Here is a 17,595-nt window from a genome sequence, read left to right as displayed (position 1 = left end):
TCGTTTAAAAATGAGTTTGAGGTTTTGACCGTGATTCGCTCTAGAGTGGACCACTGTGCGCTGTATATAACATGCATAAGAAAATGCTTATGGATATTACACCTGTGTCTAAAAAAATCTTCATCCCTGAAAAATACTCAGTTTGGTAAGCCAAATAGGTGCGCAAAGTTTCATTCATATCGGAGCCGCTGTTAGAGATAGGGATCATTTTGCGTGAAAATCCTCTACAGCGCATGAACAAAGCTCACGTAAAACTGATTCGTTGAAGCATGAATTGCAAACAATATACGTTGGAGCATAAATTGCATACAATGCACGTTGTTTGCAATATGATGTGAAGGATGCAAGATTACTGTTGATAATCTGTACATTCCAAGTTTTTTTTTTTTAATTTAAAAACATAATAAATGAAGGCATAAGATTGTTTTTTTTTTTTGCATTAATGAGTACATATAGATTATTGTGTACGACATTTTATTCACATATATGCACATATCTATCCTGATGTTGCCTAGTTAAATTTGATCCTGAGAGCCTCAAGTTGATCGAGCATGTATGATGTGGTGAGCACAATGTGACGACAGTTTGGTACGCATGTCAAAAATAAGATGAGGTTAAATTAAAATAAAGCAAAACTCGAAAAATCAAGTCATCTAAAACGAGATTGGCTTAGGAATCACAAAAATCTCTCGAGATGTTGTGGGATTTTATTTCCTTTATTCTGACTCATTTTCGGCATTCCAGATGGCTACAATCACATAGTTTAAAACACAGGTTCATTTGTTGCACATAAGTTTCTGTGTCATATTGTTTTTGTTTTGTCTCACATCCCCCTTGCTTGCTTGCGTGCTTACTGTTGAAGTTCTTATACGTGTAATTTTACATGGTTACATACATGACGGACGAAACTGTCGCATGAACGCCCTGGAAATAACATACTGAGTGTAGTTTTGCAGATTACAGACGCGAATCGATTGCCCGATCCTTGTTTTTTTTTTTATCAGGGAAGGATGATGCAGGCAGTCGTGTCGACAATTACATTCCATCCAACCACTACATACAAAGGTTTGCTAGGGTAAAGCTGCTAAATTTGCGCCTTCTTCTGGTTCCACTTGTTTTTGGTTGTTGTTTCTATGCTTACATATTCTTAGTATATAAATATATATGCTTTATCAAAGTGGCATTCATATATTTATACGAATATACATGTTTGTAGATAGATACTATATGGTTGATTTTGTGTTACAGCTTTGTTATTCTTTTTCTTTCTTTGATTTTTGCCTATTGGTTCTTACGAAAGGCGCAGTTTGTTGTTGTTGTTGTAAGAAATTCAATCACATACTGAATCTTTTCATACGACTCCAAGCAAGTTTGGTCTTCAATAGTATTTTACAATACTTTCGGTCATATCATTTATTTTGTTTATCAAATTTATCGTTTCAACGATCTTTAGATCGTAAAATTCATTGTTCTGTTTGTTGTGTGCAAATATTGTGTAAAGTTTTCGAAACTGTTTGCGAGCGAGTCGGCACTCCCACATTGTTTGTGCTGACGCAAAAAAGCTACAAAAAGCGCTCCAAAAAACGTAAAAAGTGATATGTGTAAGATGAAAAGCATTAAATTTTACTACAATTTTTAAATAAGCGATTACATCTTGTGTTTACTGCAGAAAGAGATGAAGGGTTGTAAAGTTCTAGTGATAAGCAATTGGAATAATGGGTTGTGTGCATAGTATTTGTGATAGTTTTGACCTACGTGTTCAAAAAAAATTGCTAGTGAGCCAAGATGACTCCGGCATCTCTATTTATCCCCCAAGTAGGGAAAAGATTTTCTCATTCATAGCTACTACTTTTGATGGCAGTTGTTTGTGTTTTTCCATTTACTCTTTGAGTACGAACGTATTATTTCCTAGGCAGTGCTTTTCCGTCTTAAAAGTTTTCCAATACTACTGATTCATTCACTACAAAAAAGTCTAGCACTGAAAGCGAGCTTTTCGTTCTTTTATAAATATGTCTTTTTTTCTTTGTATGCAGGAAGACGCATTCCTTAAAGGTGAATTTGTGATTTTCTGTTGTGATCGGGTAGAGTTCTTAAGATCCATTCACAAAGAAGGTGGTGTAAAGATCCTCCAAAAAAGTATCTGAGAAATTGTATCGTCGGTGGTTGTTGAAGCTGCTGCATAATAATTCTATAGTGCAAAGTTTTACATTAGAGGGGCGTGCAGAGTTAGCAATAAGTAAAAAATCCAAATTTTTCATTTATCACAATTGCGTTTGTCACCATTCCAGTTTTTCTGTGTACAGAAAAATGCTCTCGTTAGTCTATGGTTTAGCTCTAATCTTTTTTGAAAATTCCATGTCTTAACTTAAGCTATCTTCTAGTTGTCTGCCTATTCATCGCTGAACTTCACATGCGTTCGATTGATTTGCCATCGTTTTTTGCTAGCAGTTGAATGCCTTTTATATTGATTTAGGTTTGAAAAAATTACTCAATATTTTTGAGCCGAGTTATGAAAGAGAGAGAGAGAAACCTAAATCGGAGTCAAACTGTAATAGGCACAATTGTAGCTTTATGAATTTTCATTTCCAGCAAGAGTCAAGAATGTTCGTTAATTTAGCTCATAGAAAATATAAACGAAATGCTGTTACACATTTGGGAACGAAATGGTTTGGTCATTTAGTATTAATATGTGGTTATTAATAATTGATATTTGACCTTATTGCATTATTAGCAAGCGTTTAGCTGATTTTGATCTAATTTGAGACATTGTTCACACAATGAAAGTTAATTTTTTTGCTTTGGATAATCGGCAGATTGACAACAATTAAATGTAAAATCTACTCGAGTTTCCGCTTTGTAACAGCTTTTTGGTTTCAGAAACTGTTTCAGTTCGAAGGTGAACCATCTGAAGTGAATGTAAATAAGCATTTCATGTAATTGTTATAGTCCATATTGTAGCTTTATTATCGAAACAGTTGCTGATTGCCGATTGTTATACATACTTGTATATATATAATGTAATGTTGCCACTATCGTGTAAAACATCGAAAGCACATGTATATTTTAATATAGTTCAGCTTCTAATTAAATACAAGATTTATCAGTATCTAATAATACAGAGATTATTTAAATGATTTACAACGACTCGCTAAAGTGTCTGTCAGATGGTGATTTCTGAGGTTATTTTTAGTGCCGTATATTTAAACCTAACAGCTAAGTCAGATTCCAGCTACTCAATTCAACTTGGCTGATTTTGTTGTTACACTCTTGGATTTTGTTTGTTTTTGAAACAATGAACAAATCAACAGCAACAGTTTTTTTTTTCCTTTTCTCTTCTTTTTAATAGTCTGGTTTTTGTTGGTTGCCTCTCATTCCTGGCTCTGAATCGGTACTTTTGTGTTCCACATTAGGTTTCTCGTAGGTGGAGGGTTTTCATTTTTGCTGACACAGGACCCGCGGTAGTTAAAAACTAGAATCGATGTGAGTAAACCTTAGAGGTGACGTTTTGTGTTTTTTTTTACAGAGTTGATAATCAGTTTGTGTCGACGATATTGTATCGCGCAACTCTTGAAAATGATGTAAAAACTGTTGAACCGAAAAAGAATCAAAAAATAGGGTGATTTCGGAAGCGGTAAAATAAAATAAAAATAAACAAAATCAAAACAAAAATAACCTTTTTTTTCAAATCCTTTGTCAAATGTATTATAAAATAAAAATATTTAAAAAAAATTTATACAAAAGAAGTCAAACATATCTCCTCGTCAAAAGTTTTCATTTTTCCTTCTTTTTTTTCTCAACACTTAACGCTTAAAGGATGATAGCAATTCAACCAAAAAAAGGTAGTGAAGAGTGATTTTGATGCAAATAATGTTGCGTGCATTAAGATATAAATCGAATGTATGACATTTCTCTTTCTCTCGCTTTTGATTGATTACTAACAGTATAAATGATTTTCTGCTTTAATTGTTTAAATGTTATATCTCGACGACGTACAAAAATAAACATTACCTTAAAGAAACGAAAAAAAAATCCATTCTCATAATAAAGAATCTAATATATATTTTTAAATCAATTATTTCGTTTCTTTGTTATACATAGATTCAATCATATATATTTAAATATTACAGTATTACATGACACATAGTTCAAAATATTAAAATTTTTGCTTGCTTCTTTCGCTCGTGTTCTATTTTATGTGTTTTGTTTAACTCAGGATGATAAATTAATTTTTTTTCTCTTGATACAAATAGTGTCCAACTCAAAAGAAAAAAAAACAAAAATGATGATTCAACTTTGCGCGTATAATATTTTGTTCGTAATGCTTTTTTGTGAACGGGTGTGTGTCTATGTGTGTTTGTGGGACTGGGAGCGTGTGTGTGCAACGATATGTCGTAATGGACTGGGATGAAATCTTGATGGCTGACGTTCTTTGTCGTGCTGCTTCCGAAGGTTATTTGTGTAGTGTAATTCTCTTATGTATGTTTTGTTTCCTGAAACCTTCAACATTTTCGAGGCCTGTTTTAATTTTTCTTTGTTATTTAGAGGTTATTTGTGCTTAATGCTTACATTGGAACATTCCTCTTGCGGTAGCGTAAGGTATCTGTAACTGAATTGTGACGGGGGACATTTAGTAAACGAGATCGTTGAAACATCACTTCTTGGCGGAAAGTTATCCGAAATAAAAACCGTTTGCTCAAAAGTGTTAATAACACACCCACATTTTGTCATTCCTTTGGGGTAATCGAAGTACACCTTCCACTGAAGATCAACATTATTTCACAAACACACAGCTGATGGAACGTCGTTGTATCGTTTTTTAATGTTATTTTCGTCTGTGTGCGCTGACCAATGTTGTTGAGGATCAACTCTGCACATTGATTGGTAAAAAGTGAATAGCTTTTGTACACGGAAATTGTTTGAGAATAGTCACGGATCCTCTTCTTTTTTCGAATTATATCTGGATGTTGTGATGATGAAACTTTTTTATGTTGTTGTAAGCGGTTCAATTATTTAGGGGATGCATTTTCTTGCACTTAGAATGTTCAACTCGATTCTTTTTTCTCTGTAAGACAAAAGAAGAAAACTTTTTCAGCAATCTGCTTTTGGACACTTTTACCAAAAATTGATTACTTACCACTTTCAGTTGCATCCCCGTTGGTGGCAGCTGGTGCGTCCGACTTTTCCGCGCTATCGCCATTGACGACAGCCGCCTCGCCAGCAGCATCGGCTTCACCGTCAGTTTTAGCTTCCTCACCTTCCTTTTTCTCGTCACCATTTTCCGCGCTCTTCTTGTCCTCGTCCTTATCTTTTTTGCTGCTCTTGTCCTCGCTAGCTTGCTTTTTGGACTTGCTCTTGGCCGGAGTGGCCGGTTTCGGTTTCGGTTCCAGGGCGGGATCCAGCACCAACTTGCCAATGTTCTTACGGTCGTGCATTTTTTGCATGGCTTCTGCGACATCCTCTAGCGCCCAGATGCTGTCCACTACCGGCTTAACCTTACCGTCCTTCCAGAGGGCAAAGATCTTATCAACGGTGGATCGCACGTACGCTGAACCGTCCTGCTGGTACAGCAAGTGTCGCAGATTGAAGCCAGAAAGGCTCTTGTTTTCGTCGAACAACTTAATCGGAGACACTTTATCCACTTGCCACCACTAAAAGTAAAAAATAAATCATCACAAAAAATCTCAAAACCCCAAGTATGTTTCAAGTACCGAACGAGCAACACTGAAGAAACTCTTGGTCTCTCCAGTGACCACATTAGACGATCCGTACAAAATATATTTGCCCATCGGTTTCAGCAGTCCATAGCCCCGGTTGCACTCTTCACCGCACAGGCAATCCATAACAATGTCGACACCTTCGGTTGTGATCCTGCGATAGAGAAAAAGTTAGATATTTTCCAATCCTCTAAATGTGTTAAGCTTACTTTCTAACTTCGTTGACATAATCGGTTCGATCAATCAGATGATCAATGAGTCCAGTAGCGGCCAACGCTTCATGCTTGGACTTGGAGCACACCCCGAAGATGGTTACATTCGGGATAGTGCGTGCAAGCTGGACAATAGCCTGGCCCTGTGGATGGAAAAACATTATAAAATTTAATAAGTGATGTTTAAATAGCATTAAATTAGTGACATTGCAAAAGCGAAATAGAGCAGCGGACAAGTAACTTTTCTTTGCCCTAAAAAAATTAGAAAACATGCTGTTTGATATTTCCAGCGGGTGTCCTTTGGAACACCCAGATGGTATTCGGGTTTCGGGTTAGTAGATGATTCACTAGAAATTTCGCGCGCCATTATGATTGTTCCAGGTTTGGCCATTTAAAACATTCAATGACAACGTTATGTATCAGTGAAGCCATATCATATCACGAAAAAAAAACGTGTTTCAATTTTTATTTCCTTCAGATCAGATTCTCCTGTCCTCCAGCACTAGCTTCAACCTTCGATACTTGTGATAAAACGAAGGATTACTTGGTCTCTTGTAGCAGCTAGTATGTAACTAACATTCCTGAAATCCCTTTCTCAATTGATCTACACTGATCGTGGCCAACTACATTATTAATATTGCAACACCCCTGAAAGTTAAGCATCACCTAAAATCCCTAGAATAGGCAGATTTAACGGGTGACAACTAAAATTTAGATTTTTAGAGCCTCTTTTACTCCACAACAAACACGCTCAACCATTTTGAATGCTAAAATCTTCCTGTTTCAATTGTGCATAATTTGCTGCAAACCTATGATCCGCCAGGAAAGTAGTAGAAGACCGGCCATAGTATAAAACAGAAAAGGATTTTTTCCTTTTGTCTAAATCATGCTTAAAGCCTAGTGGCTTGGCTATCAATCAAAATGTATACCAGAACGAATGTTTGAACGAAATTATGATTCCGTTTCTTTCAAAACACCATACCGATGAAAAGTATGTGATTTGGTAAGATAAAATATCACATTACGTCAAAAAACACACTCGACTCCATTCGTACTCCAGACACCCAACCCAACGAATCTATCCCAGTGTCGTTCAATCGAAGATTTCTTTGAGTTCCTTCAGTGCAAAAATCACTTGAGATCAACGAATTGCGATCAGTTGATTGTTAGCATCAAGAGATGTTTTTGTTTTTTGTTTAGTTTTGACTAACTCCCTTAAAGTCAAAAAACATAGGTATTTCTTACAAGAATGTGATTAGATTTTTTTGAATTTTATATTTTCAATTTATCTGAATTTTTTCTTGCCAACATTTATTTTAGCCTAATAAAAAAAAAATAGAAAATTCCATTAAAAAGTCAATCACTATCACCCCAGCCTTAACGTTGAAACGATCATATTAGGATCCATTCAAATATAAAGTAACATAAGGATTGGATTGGAGTTCCTAAATAATAGATTAATTTTTCGCTGCGATTTTTTTAAACATAATTCTTAAAATAAAGTTTGTTATTCGACCATTTTTCCTGTGTGGAATAGCCGACGCGTCGGCCGTTCTACATTTACGACAGAAAGCCTACTGGGGAGCATAATAACAAAGCGAATTGAATGAAAGTATTGCGCGTCTAAAAAGTGATCAGAATATGACCACGTGGTTCAGGAGCGACCCATTATCGATATTGTTTTTGCCACATTTTGCATGTTGTAGGATAAGCACAACGCTACACCTTGTCCCCGTGCTGAGTCGAGAAAATTTCCAGCTCGATCTTCGACCTGATCGGGAATCGAACCCGACACCACAACCGTGTGGGAGAGCTAACCGACCGACATCGCTAACCACATTACATAAACACTTGTCACAAAGTGGGTTGTTTAGCTACTCACGGATTTATTATTTTTATATATCAGCTATAAGAGTGTAATTTTCTGAACAAAACGTGATTTTTTAAAATTTTATATCATTGTCCTTCGATTTTTATATGAAGAATTTTTTTTTCTGTGTGGACTCATCACTGCGACCAGAGATTAGATCTATTGTTATATTGCCCAGGTGTTTTCTGTACTCCGCACTTCATATTATTGGCAGTATCACTATTGAAGTAAATGATACGCTTACCATTCATATCCGTGCTTGTGTGTAAGTTGTACCTTTTCGTTTCAAGCTTACTGCTCTACTATACCGAGCCTCTGACTATCCTAACAATAGGCCTAATTACAATTCCCTGGAGAGAACTTTCATATGTTACTCACACCAGTTTTATTATAATAGGGACTTATTTTTGTTAGGAGAGCCAACAGAGGTACTGTAGAATTCAGTTTGAAGGAAGGGTACGTGGTGGGGAGCCTGAGAATGAATCCATGCTAAAGTCCTTTGACAACCAAATGGCCTGATTCTACTAAGATTCAGACTGTGATTGCAGACTTTGTAACCTTGCGGCTACGGAGCTCCTGAAGAATAGAAATGAAATAAAGAATAAAAATCGCTCTAAATCGCTACAATAACAGTTGGTATATGGAAGAACTGTCATTGTAGCTATTTCGAACAGATTTCAAGCAGTTTTAATTCGTGATTTAAAAATTGAATGACAACGATAGAAAATCTTTGAAAATCATGTTTTGCTTAGAAAATGCAGCTCTTTCAGATGATACAAAAAACTGATATAGCTAAACACCCCAATTACTCGTTTCATTACTTGTACCTAACACTCAGGATGAAATTTTCCAAAAAAGTTGGTACGAAATGAACTACTCGAATGGTACCATCCTCTTAAAAAAATCACCGTTCGAGTAGTTTATGAAGACGGTACACCTACGCAGCTCTGCATTTATCTCGTTCCCACTCGAAAAATGCGGCATTGATTTTGTAAAGAACTTTTTGACAGTTTCTTATGGGATTTTTTTTTTTTTTGAGGTTCGATAATGCTGAAAAGAAGAAAACTCATTTCGTTCATTATTTGTCGAACAGTTGGACACGATGGGGCACGGGTTAACCTATACCAAAAAAAAAAAATCGCCAGTGTTACGAATGTTTTATGTATGTGGGTGTATTCTAGAGCAGGGCTCGAAGCGGCTAGGCAATGCGATAGTAGTGACTTTAGTGACCAAAATATAAAAAATAGTGACCAAATAGTGAGTACAAAGTCGTCAAATAGTTAACATTAAATGCTAGTTGTTACGTTTTTTCATAAAAGATCCAGTGGTTTAGGAAATTTTTAGGACGACCATTGGCTTTCAAATACAATCTGGACTATATAAAAATACATTATTATTATACAATATACAATAATATAATAATTTTTACGCTTATCGAAACATACTTATTCGTAGTTCGCCTTTTCTCGTCTTCCTCCTTGCGTAAAAACCTTAGTTCTCCCTCCTGTCTTTCAATGGTTATTTTCAAATTTTTTGTTTCGTGCTTTCTTTCCCCCATTTCTTTCATCAAACGGAACTTCTTTTTTCTTTAAAGAACAGAAAAGTTTAGTAGTAAAAACGCGAGCTTGCAAATCCATCTGGATATAATAAAACGACGGAAGACAACTACCGGAAACACAAAATACGAGCTGAGATTCTAGATGTTTTTGAAGAACATCTGAAACTGCGCGTAAACCACAACTGTTTGAAATCTGGAATAAATCCAACTGTAATTTGAAAACATTTCGCTTGCAAAAGCGACAGTTTGCACGGTCCGTTCCGTTGACGGTGGCAGATGGTACGTGTAAATTAGGCTTGATTCTTCTCTCACGCTTTCAATTGTGTCAACATTAAAACGCTTTTTTTTTTTTTTTATTCTCGCTTATTTTCCGTCGGTCTAGTTCCGCCACTGTTGTGGCCAATCACCGACGCCCAGGGAGGCGACTCCACACCCAGGACCCTAACTCACGGCCCGTTTATTAACGGACCGGCGCCAACGGCTTTACTTCCTCATGCGATGGAAGGCGTGATCCCAGAGATTTTTCGCCTCAAAAAATCTCCCGGTGTCGGCTAGGATTGAATCTAGACCAGTTGGGTTGGTTGTGAGTGGATCACGCCACCTCATAACCATCGACACCTATGTCGGCGGTGGGATTCGAACCCAGGCGTCGAGCGTGGTTGGCGGAGACGTTACCAACCACACTAGGCCCCCGCTCATACGCTCAAATTGAATTACTGTCTCTGACAAAAAATCTTGAGAAATTAAAGTATTGCAAACTGCTTTATTCGCGCTGAGGGCTGTGTTCGACAAATATTTTTGAAAAAGTGACTTTAGTGACTGTTTTTCAGGGAATAGTGACTTTAGTGACCTTTTGATGAAAAAAGTGACTTACTTTCAAGTGCATGGCCCGAAAATAGTGGCCAAGTCACTAAAAAGTGACCCGCTTCGATAGTGATAAGTTCGATGCAAAGTTTCTCTATTAATTTTGTGTAAGCATTGTAGCTTGCAATCCAATTGGTAAAATTTGTCAAGTAGTTCTACGTCAACTTTGCGGTCGTGACTTTAAACTAAAAATGCGTGCTGCAAAACACTGATGATCGCCACCGCTAGCATTTCATATGCCAACACGACATAAGATTCATTAAAATCACTTTTAGTTTGAATAATCTGGTTGTGATTATCGGGCAACCGATATGATTTAGACACTTATTTTACAATAGTGTATCTCAATCAATTAGTCTTAAAAAAGACGGTAATAGCTTGACATCACTGCAGAATTAAAAACTTGATACTCATGTCTACCATCAGCTAACGCCAGCATGAATAGAATATTCTCCCAGTCGCACATCGCCAATATGCAACACACAGCAGTTGCACTCTTGGTACACTGGGGTCTTTTTTTTACGCGGTTGGTTGTACCGCGTTGAAAAAATACGCGTTCAAAAAAACCGCGTAATTTAAATAAATCGCGTCAAGGAAAACTCCATTCAATAACAAAATCCGATTAAAAATAATGGCACGTAAGTAAATATAAACTTGAAAAATGATTTAAAAATGGTAACGAAACACACAAAATAAGTTCTTAGTGTATGTATGTATGTATGTATGTATGTATGACCTTCTAGATTCCACTGTCTGGCAGTGATAGGGTGAAAAAAAGACAATGCTGTTGATTCTTGTTTCTGCGTCTGTCTTGTTTTCGGAACCTAGAAGGTGTTAGCTCTACCGACCTTCCAAAGACCCTTTGCAGAATGACTGAGTACTTGCAGCGCATTCCGGAGTCAATTTCCATTCGGTAAGCCCCGCCTCAAAATAATATTAGAATCTAATAGATTTTATTATTATTCTCAGACTTTCAATTCATTTGACATATCAATATCAAAAAAATTGACCCGTATTTAACATATATATATATAGGGTAACTGACGGCTTCGTCAGGTGATATGCGTTGTGGGCAGGATTCAGTTTGCCAAGCTCTACTGCTTATATTCCACTCAGAAACTCAATTTGTGTTAACTTACCTTGAACGTTGAAGTTTTTTTGTTCGCATGAATGAATCACTCCATTAAAAACTCAACATTTTTGTTTTTTTTTTTTGACAAAAATTAAACTGCCACTTTCACACATCTAGATATTTTTCCCGGCCGAAGAACTTCCACGAAACACATCTTCGCCGCTAGCGATATTTGGTTACGATTTTCTCGTGAAATATCAGGCTAGTAGCAAAATTATAGTGACTTTAGTGACTTTTTTCATTATAATAGTGACCAAATAGAGACCAGATAGTGACCAAATAGTGACCAAAAATATACAAAAGAGGGTTTTGAAATTTATTGTTGAACCATAAATAAACCAAAAAGTCATCTGTATCATAATTATTCAAAATGCATCTAAAATATTATTCACTCAAAGCTAAATATTAAATCTAGAATTAGTTAAACTAAACCCTAATCTAAACCTAAACCTAAGTTCTTAAATTTATCATAATTATCTACGCTACAGTATAACTAAAATTAATTAAATGAATCACCCTAAAAATACGATACGATTAAAAACGAAACACATCCCAGACAACCAGAAGTCACATAAGATTGCGCGGATTACCTCGTAGAAAGTTCTATGGCACATCAGTATCGTATTGCTGTATGAACAACGTATGTGTTTAATCGCTTATGGTGTTATTTTGCGAACTTCTTGCGATGAGTGTAACATACTCGCATAGTAATATACATAAACTCATATCATGCCTGTCCAAACTCATAGTAAACTCACAAGTTGATGATTATACGTATAAAGCAAAATCTCCAGTATCACGTCGTATTGCATATAAATTTAGTCGCAAAACCTATCATTTTGTATCACCCTTAATGACTAAACTCATGAAAACAAGCCTAGATAACTAAAAATCGCATATGTTTGCACGGGTTACCTCGTATAAAGTTCTATGGTACATCACTATCGTATAGCTGTATGAGCAACCAAGTGTTTTATCGCATATGGTTTTGTGTTACGAACTTCTTGCGATGAGTGTAACATACTCACACAGCAATACAGATAAACTCATATAATGTATATTCAAACTTTTATTAATTCCACAAAGTGATGAATATACGCGAAAACCAAAAGTCTCATGTTTAGTCGCAAAAGGCATCATTTTATAACACCGTAAACGACTGAATTTATGATAACTAGATGCCGCTAATGTTTGCACCGCTTACATCGCACAAGATATTATGATAGATCATTAGCTTGTATGACCAATGTGAATGTTTCATCGCATATAACGTTGTTTTGCGGAATCTTTGCGACTAATAGGTAATAAACCCGGATTCAAAAACCAATTAACTTTTCTAATGCTTGGTTAAACTCGCAGTAAATCCACATTACATCGCCTTCTAAAGGCCAGAAAAGGCCAAAATAGAAAATGATCCTAAATTGAGCTCAGAATGGCCGAGAACCCCTTCTAAAGGCCAGAAAAGGCCAAAAACACAAAATAAGTTCTTAGTGCTTCCAAAATGAAAATTCATTGAAGAACATGACAATAACTTTTTTATAATAATTATGCTACATGTTTAAGCCTTCGTTTCTTAGATTGAGGTCGGACGTGAAATATTTTCACTCGCGTGATATTTCGGAACAAAATATGTGTATACGATTTTGAACAGTGTACATAATCGGAATTAAATGTAATTGACTCAATTTAATGCATTTTCTTGGTTAAAATGTGGTTATTTGTGCAGAAGAGAATTTACAAAATAATTAAGAAAAGTTGAAGTCTAGTGATTGCTACCCGACGTTATTGAAATTTTGTTATAGTTATTGTGTATTAGGTGTAGACTTTCAAACCAGGGCTCTGCTATACTTGAAGCGAAGCGGCTTCGGAACATCTTCGAAACCAATTTTGGGATTTTCTCACTCGCTCACTTAGAAGGCGCGCTGAGGAACGCGGACTGGAGGATGATCATGGCATGTGACGTGTTTTCGTTTTGCTCGCTGTCGGATAAACGAATGAGCTGCCATGGAAAAGTTGGGCAGCTCTGAACACTAATAACGAAGAATTTCTTTATTCCATACTCAGGCATTTGGATGCATAACAGGAGGAGGGAAGAAGAAGAAGTTAGTAAGATCGTTCTAAATTATATTAGAGACATCAAAGCTTATATGATCAAGTAATATTAAATACGGGCCCCTAATGCAAATTAGTTTGGAAGTGTGAATACAATTTTATGTCCAATAGATAAAACAACGTATTCATGGGGGGCTTAATGTTTATGAAGGCGATCTCGGAATGTACGTATATTACCAGGCATTGTTGGATGAACAATAGAGCTGTCACCTTTCAGTTCCAGGGCTAAAAATATTTGCATTCATATATTACGAAATATATTAAAATATTAAAATATAAAAAGGAATGGATGCAGATAGTTTTTCCATAAAAGCACTGCCGGCCAGTGGAAGATGAATTGTAAACACACACACACACACACACACACACACACACACACACACACACACACACACGTTAAGCTTTCGTTGCTTAAACGGAAGTAAATCGCATCGACCCTGACTCGTATCGTTGTACAATTATTAATGTATTTTTGTTCTTTCTTCCCGAATCAACGGAAATTGCTTATTTTTTGATAATAACAGCAAATATTAGAAATATGGATTATTTAAATTAATAAAACAGAATACCTTGTTGTCATGAACCATACGATTGATTTTTACATTATTGGATTTACTTATACTAAACTTATTTGATACCGCGTAAAAATAATCTTCAAAATCGCGTAAAACTAATCCACGTTATTTCAAAAAACCGCGTTAAAATAATCCGCGTTATTGTAAAAAATCGCGTAAAAAAGTCGCGTATGAAAAAAACCGCATAAAAATAACCTGCGTAAAAAAAGACCCCAGTGCTTCCATCCGACATGATACGTGTTATATCGTTGCCTTTGTGAGAGCTCTATTGGTCCGGTCCCGCTGGCTGCCAATCTCAACACGAAATGAGATACATATATACTACAGGGTGCGGCAAGAAAAAATGCGAGAATGTTTGAATTTTAACATTGTGTTAATTCGTGCAACTAATTGTTCATTTCTGTTGACATTGTATTTGGTTACGTTTACTTACAAGGAAATCAGAACATAGAATTATTGCAAACCCGTTATTTGATAAAAAACCTAAATTAATCCACCTAGCGGTCAGACCCAGCCTTTCTCATTCAAACTTTTATTTCATTTTATTAAAAATAGATTTACATGAACGCTTCAATCCAATAAATGTATGTCACTCTTTAGGTTCTAAAATATTGATGTTGTAATCAATACATATAAAAATGTAGTCTGTCTGTCTGTTCGATCCATATAGGCTCGAAAACTACCGCACCAATCGACGTGAAAATTTGTATGTAGGGGTTTTTGGTCCCGATAAAGGTTCCTATGATAGTTTGAGACCCCTCCCTCTTCTGGAAAGGAGGGGTCCAATACAATTGAAACATAAATTTCTGCACAACTCAAGAACAAACCAAGCAAATGAAACCGAATTTGGCATGTGGATGTTTTAAAGGGTAATAAATATGTCCATAATGGTTCGACGCCCCTCCCTCTTATGAAAGCACATGTTTCTGCACAAATTTCTGCACATCTCGCGAACTAATCAACAAAATGGAACCATATTTGGCAGGTGAATGTTTTTAGTGGTAACAAATATGTTCCATAATCGACCTCAGGAAACATTTTGGATATTGTTTTTGGCACATTTTGCATGTGAAGGATAAGTACAACGATACGCCCCAGTGCTGAGTCGAGAAAACTTCCAGCTCAAAAAGATCCTCGACATCGCTAACCACAGAGCCACGGGGACCACAAGAAAGATACACAGGAGCTGAATTCGACCACAGATACCATTTTGAATTCTAATATGGCGACTTCCGGCTACGGAAAACCAGCGGCAAACGACCAAATATCACCCAATATGGGTATTTTCGGAATCGTAATGATGCACTGGAGCCACAAATCGACTTCAGACACCATTATGAATTGTAGGATGGCAACTTGTGGTTTCTGGAAACAGCCAAAAATGGCCGATTTCCGTCTAACCCGAGTATCTCCGGATCTAGAATGATACACAGCAGCTGAAATCGAAAATGATCAAATTACACCCAATATGGGTGTTTTTTCAACAAGAATGACGCTCAGAGGCCAGAAATTATCTTAAATACCATTTTGAAATCCAAGATGGTGACTTCCGGTTTGTGAAAAACAGTATAAAATAACCAAATACCATCCAATATGAGTATCTCTGGAACCAAAATGATGCAATGAGCTAACAATTGACCTCAGGCACCATTTTGAATCGCTAAATGGCAACTTATAGGAAACAGTCGAAAATGACCGAATAATACTCAACATGGATATTTCCGTAATCGAGATGATGCATAGAAACCAAACATTGACCCTTGACACCATTTTGAATTTAAAGACGACCACTGTTAGTTTCTGGAAAACAACCAAAATAACTAAATACCTCCCAATATGGGTATTTCCGGTGTCAGATTGATGCCAGAAAATCTGCTGAAAATGACCGAATACCACCCAATATGAATATATTCAGAATCAGGGCGATGTACAGAAGCTAAAAGTCGAGGATGTTGTCATTTCGATAAAACCAATCATTTCAAACGATTTGTTATTTGACCTTGATCATATCCTATGGCCGTTTCGTCGTGCATTTGCAGACTTCAAACAAACCGCAAGGAATCAATGAACTTGGAACGTTCAAATAGTACAAAACCACATTTAAATTATGTTGAGGCCACATAAATATATCAATCAAAGCAGGTATAGTTTTAAATAGTCTTTGAATTTCTTTTCTTTCCATAACTTTTGAGCCACATATCAAATTGTTATGAAGTTTGTTATTTGTAAGTTTGAGAGATGACTCGTTCGTATGACACTAGTTCTGTTCAAATAAGTCATGTGAAATAATAGACTTTCGTTGTTTTATTAACAATTTAATACATAACGGTGGCTTAAGTTCAATTATAATCAAATGAAATGGGAACGTCTAGGGCAGCCAAACTTTGAAACCACGTGTTCAATCATAATTCATCAGTTAACCCATAACTAGCCCGCTCATCTGATAATAATATTGATCAAATCGGTTGTGTAGTTTTTGAGATACTGAAGTTTCGTGATTTTCACCTTTTGGTACTTTACAGACGAAGTTACAGTCCGATTACAGTAAAATTCAATAGGGTGTTACGAGACAGCTAGACTTATTAATTGACAATAATTTTGTGGAAATCGGGTCAGCCATTTCTGAGCAAAGTGAGTGAGTTCAAGTAGTCTTTGGAATATGTTCCTTTTCATAGCTGGATTTCACATTTTTAAACATAACAGGCAAAGTAATAGTCCGATTGCAAAACAATTCAATAGGGTCTTATGGGGCAACTAGACCTTCCATTTGACCATCTGAGAAACATGAGTGAGATTAAACTGTCTTCAAAACACGTTTCTTGTCATAACTTTTGAACCACATGTTCAATCTTTATGAAATTCAAAAGTTAAGGGTTTTTTAGGTAGCCCGTTCATTTGAAATCAATTTTGTTCAAATCGGTTGTGTAGTTTTCGAGATAATGATGTTTCATGATTTTTACATTTTAAAACATAACCTCTAAACTAAAAATCCGATTACAATGAAATTTAATAGGGTCTTATGGGATAAAGAGACCTTTCATTTGCAATTAATTTCATGAAAATCGGTCCAGCCATCTCTGAGAAAAGTGAGTGAGAATAAAAATCTGCACATACACACACACACACACATACAGAAAATGCTCAGCTCGTCGAGCTGAGTCGAGTGATATATGCCATTCGGCCCTTTGGAGCACTTTTATACTTTCGGTTTTGCAAGTGATTGCTATACCTTTCTAGGAGAAAGGCAAAAATCTATAACAAATCCCGTACTAACTTGTCCTCCATCCAGAAGCCCTTGACCTTTTGAACTAGTTGACGACCGCAACTTTCTAGATAGACGTATACCAGAGATATCTGCCTATTCCAGATGATGCTTAACTTTTTGGGGGTGTTGCAATGTTCAAACTGAGTGTTACTATACTCAGTAAAGCGATTTCAAGCTTATGGTGGGTAGTTTTCACAGCTTATGTTACCCAAATTTCGAAAAGTAAAAGTTATTTGTAGGTGACTCCCACTAGTGTCGCAGTGACAATGCCCGGAATCCCATAAACATTACTT

General features: G+C 36.3%; 1 protein-coding gene across 4 annotated transcripts in view; it reads right to left on the bottom strand.

Moving 5' to 3' along the window:
• Window positions 1–697: 697 nt before the first annotated feature.
• The window catches only part of LOC129725644 (synaptic vesicle membrane protein VAT-1 homolog-like), a 96,866-nt gene continuing 79,968 nt past the window's right edge, over window positions 698–17,595 (bottom strand). For all 4 annotated transcript variants that reach the window (XM_055681691.1, XM_055681692.1, XM_055681693.1 and 1 more), the window contains exons 6-9: window positions 5,924–6,069; window positions 5,709–5,868; window positions 5,135–5,648; window positions 698–5,062 (exon numbers count right to left, since the gene is read on the bottom strand). In XM_055681691.1, coding sequence (XP_055537666.1) covers window positions 5,043–5,062; window positions 5,135–5,648; window positions 5,709–5,868; window positions 5,924–6,069 — 840 coding nt within the window. In that variant the 3' untranslated portion in view covers window positions 698–5,042. The remainder of the gene's footprint in view (window positions 5,063–5,134; window positions 5,649–5,708; window positions 5,869–5,923; window positions 6,070–17,595) is intronic.

Source organism: Wyeomyia smithii, chromosome 2 (genome assembly GCF_029784165.1).
Source record: "Wyeomyia smithii strain HCP4-BCI-WySm-NY-G18 chromosome 2, ASM2978416v1, whole genome shotgun sequence".
Classification (NCBI taxonomy): domain Eukaryota; kingdom Metazoa; phylum Arthropoda; class Insecta; order Diptera; family Culicidae; genus Wyeomyia; species Wyeomyia smithii.
The sequence above is the reverse complement of the archived record's forward strand: the minus strand, read 5'-3'. Positions and strand labels throughout refer to the sequence as shown.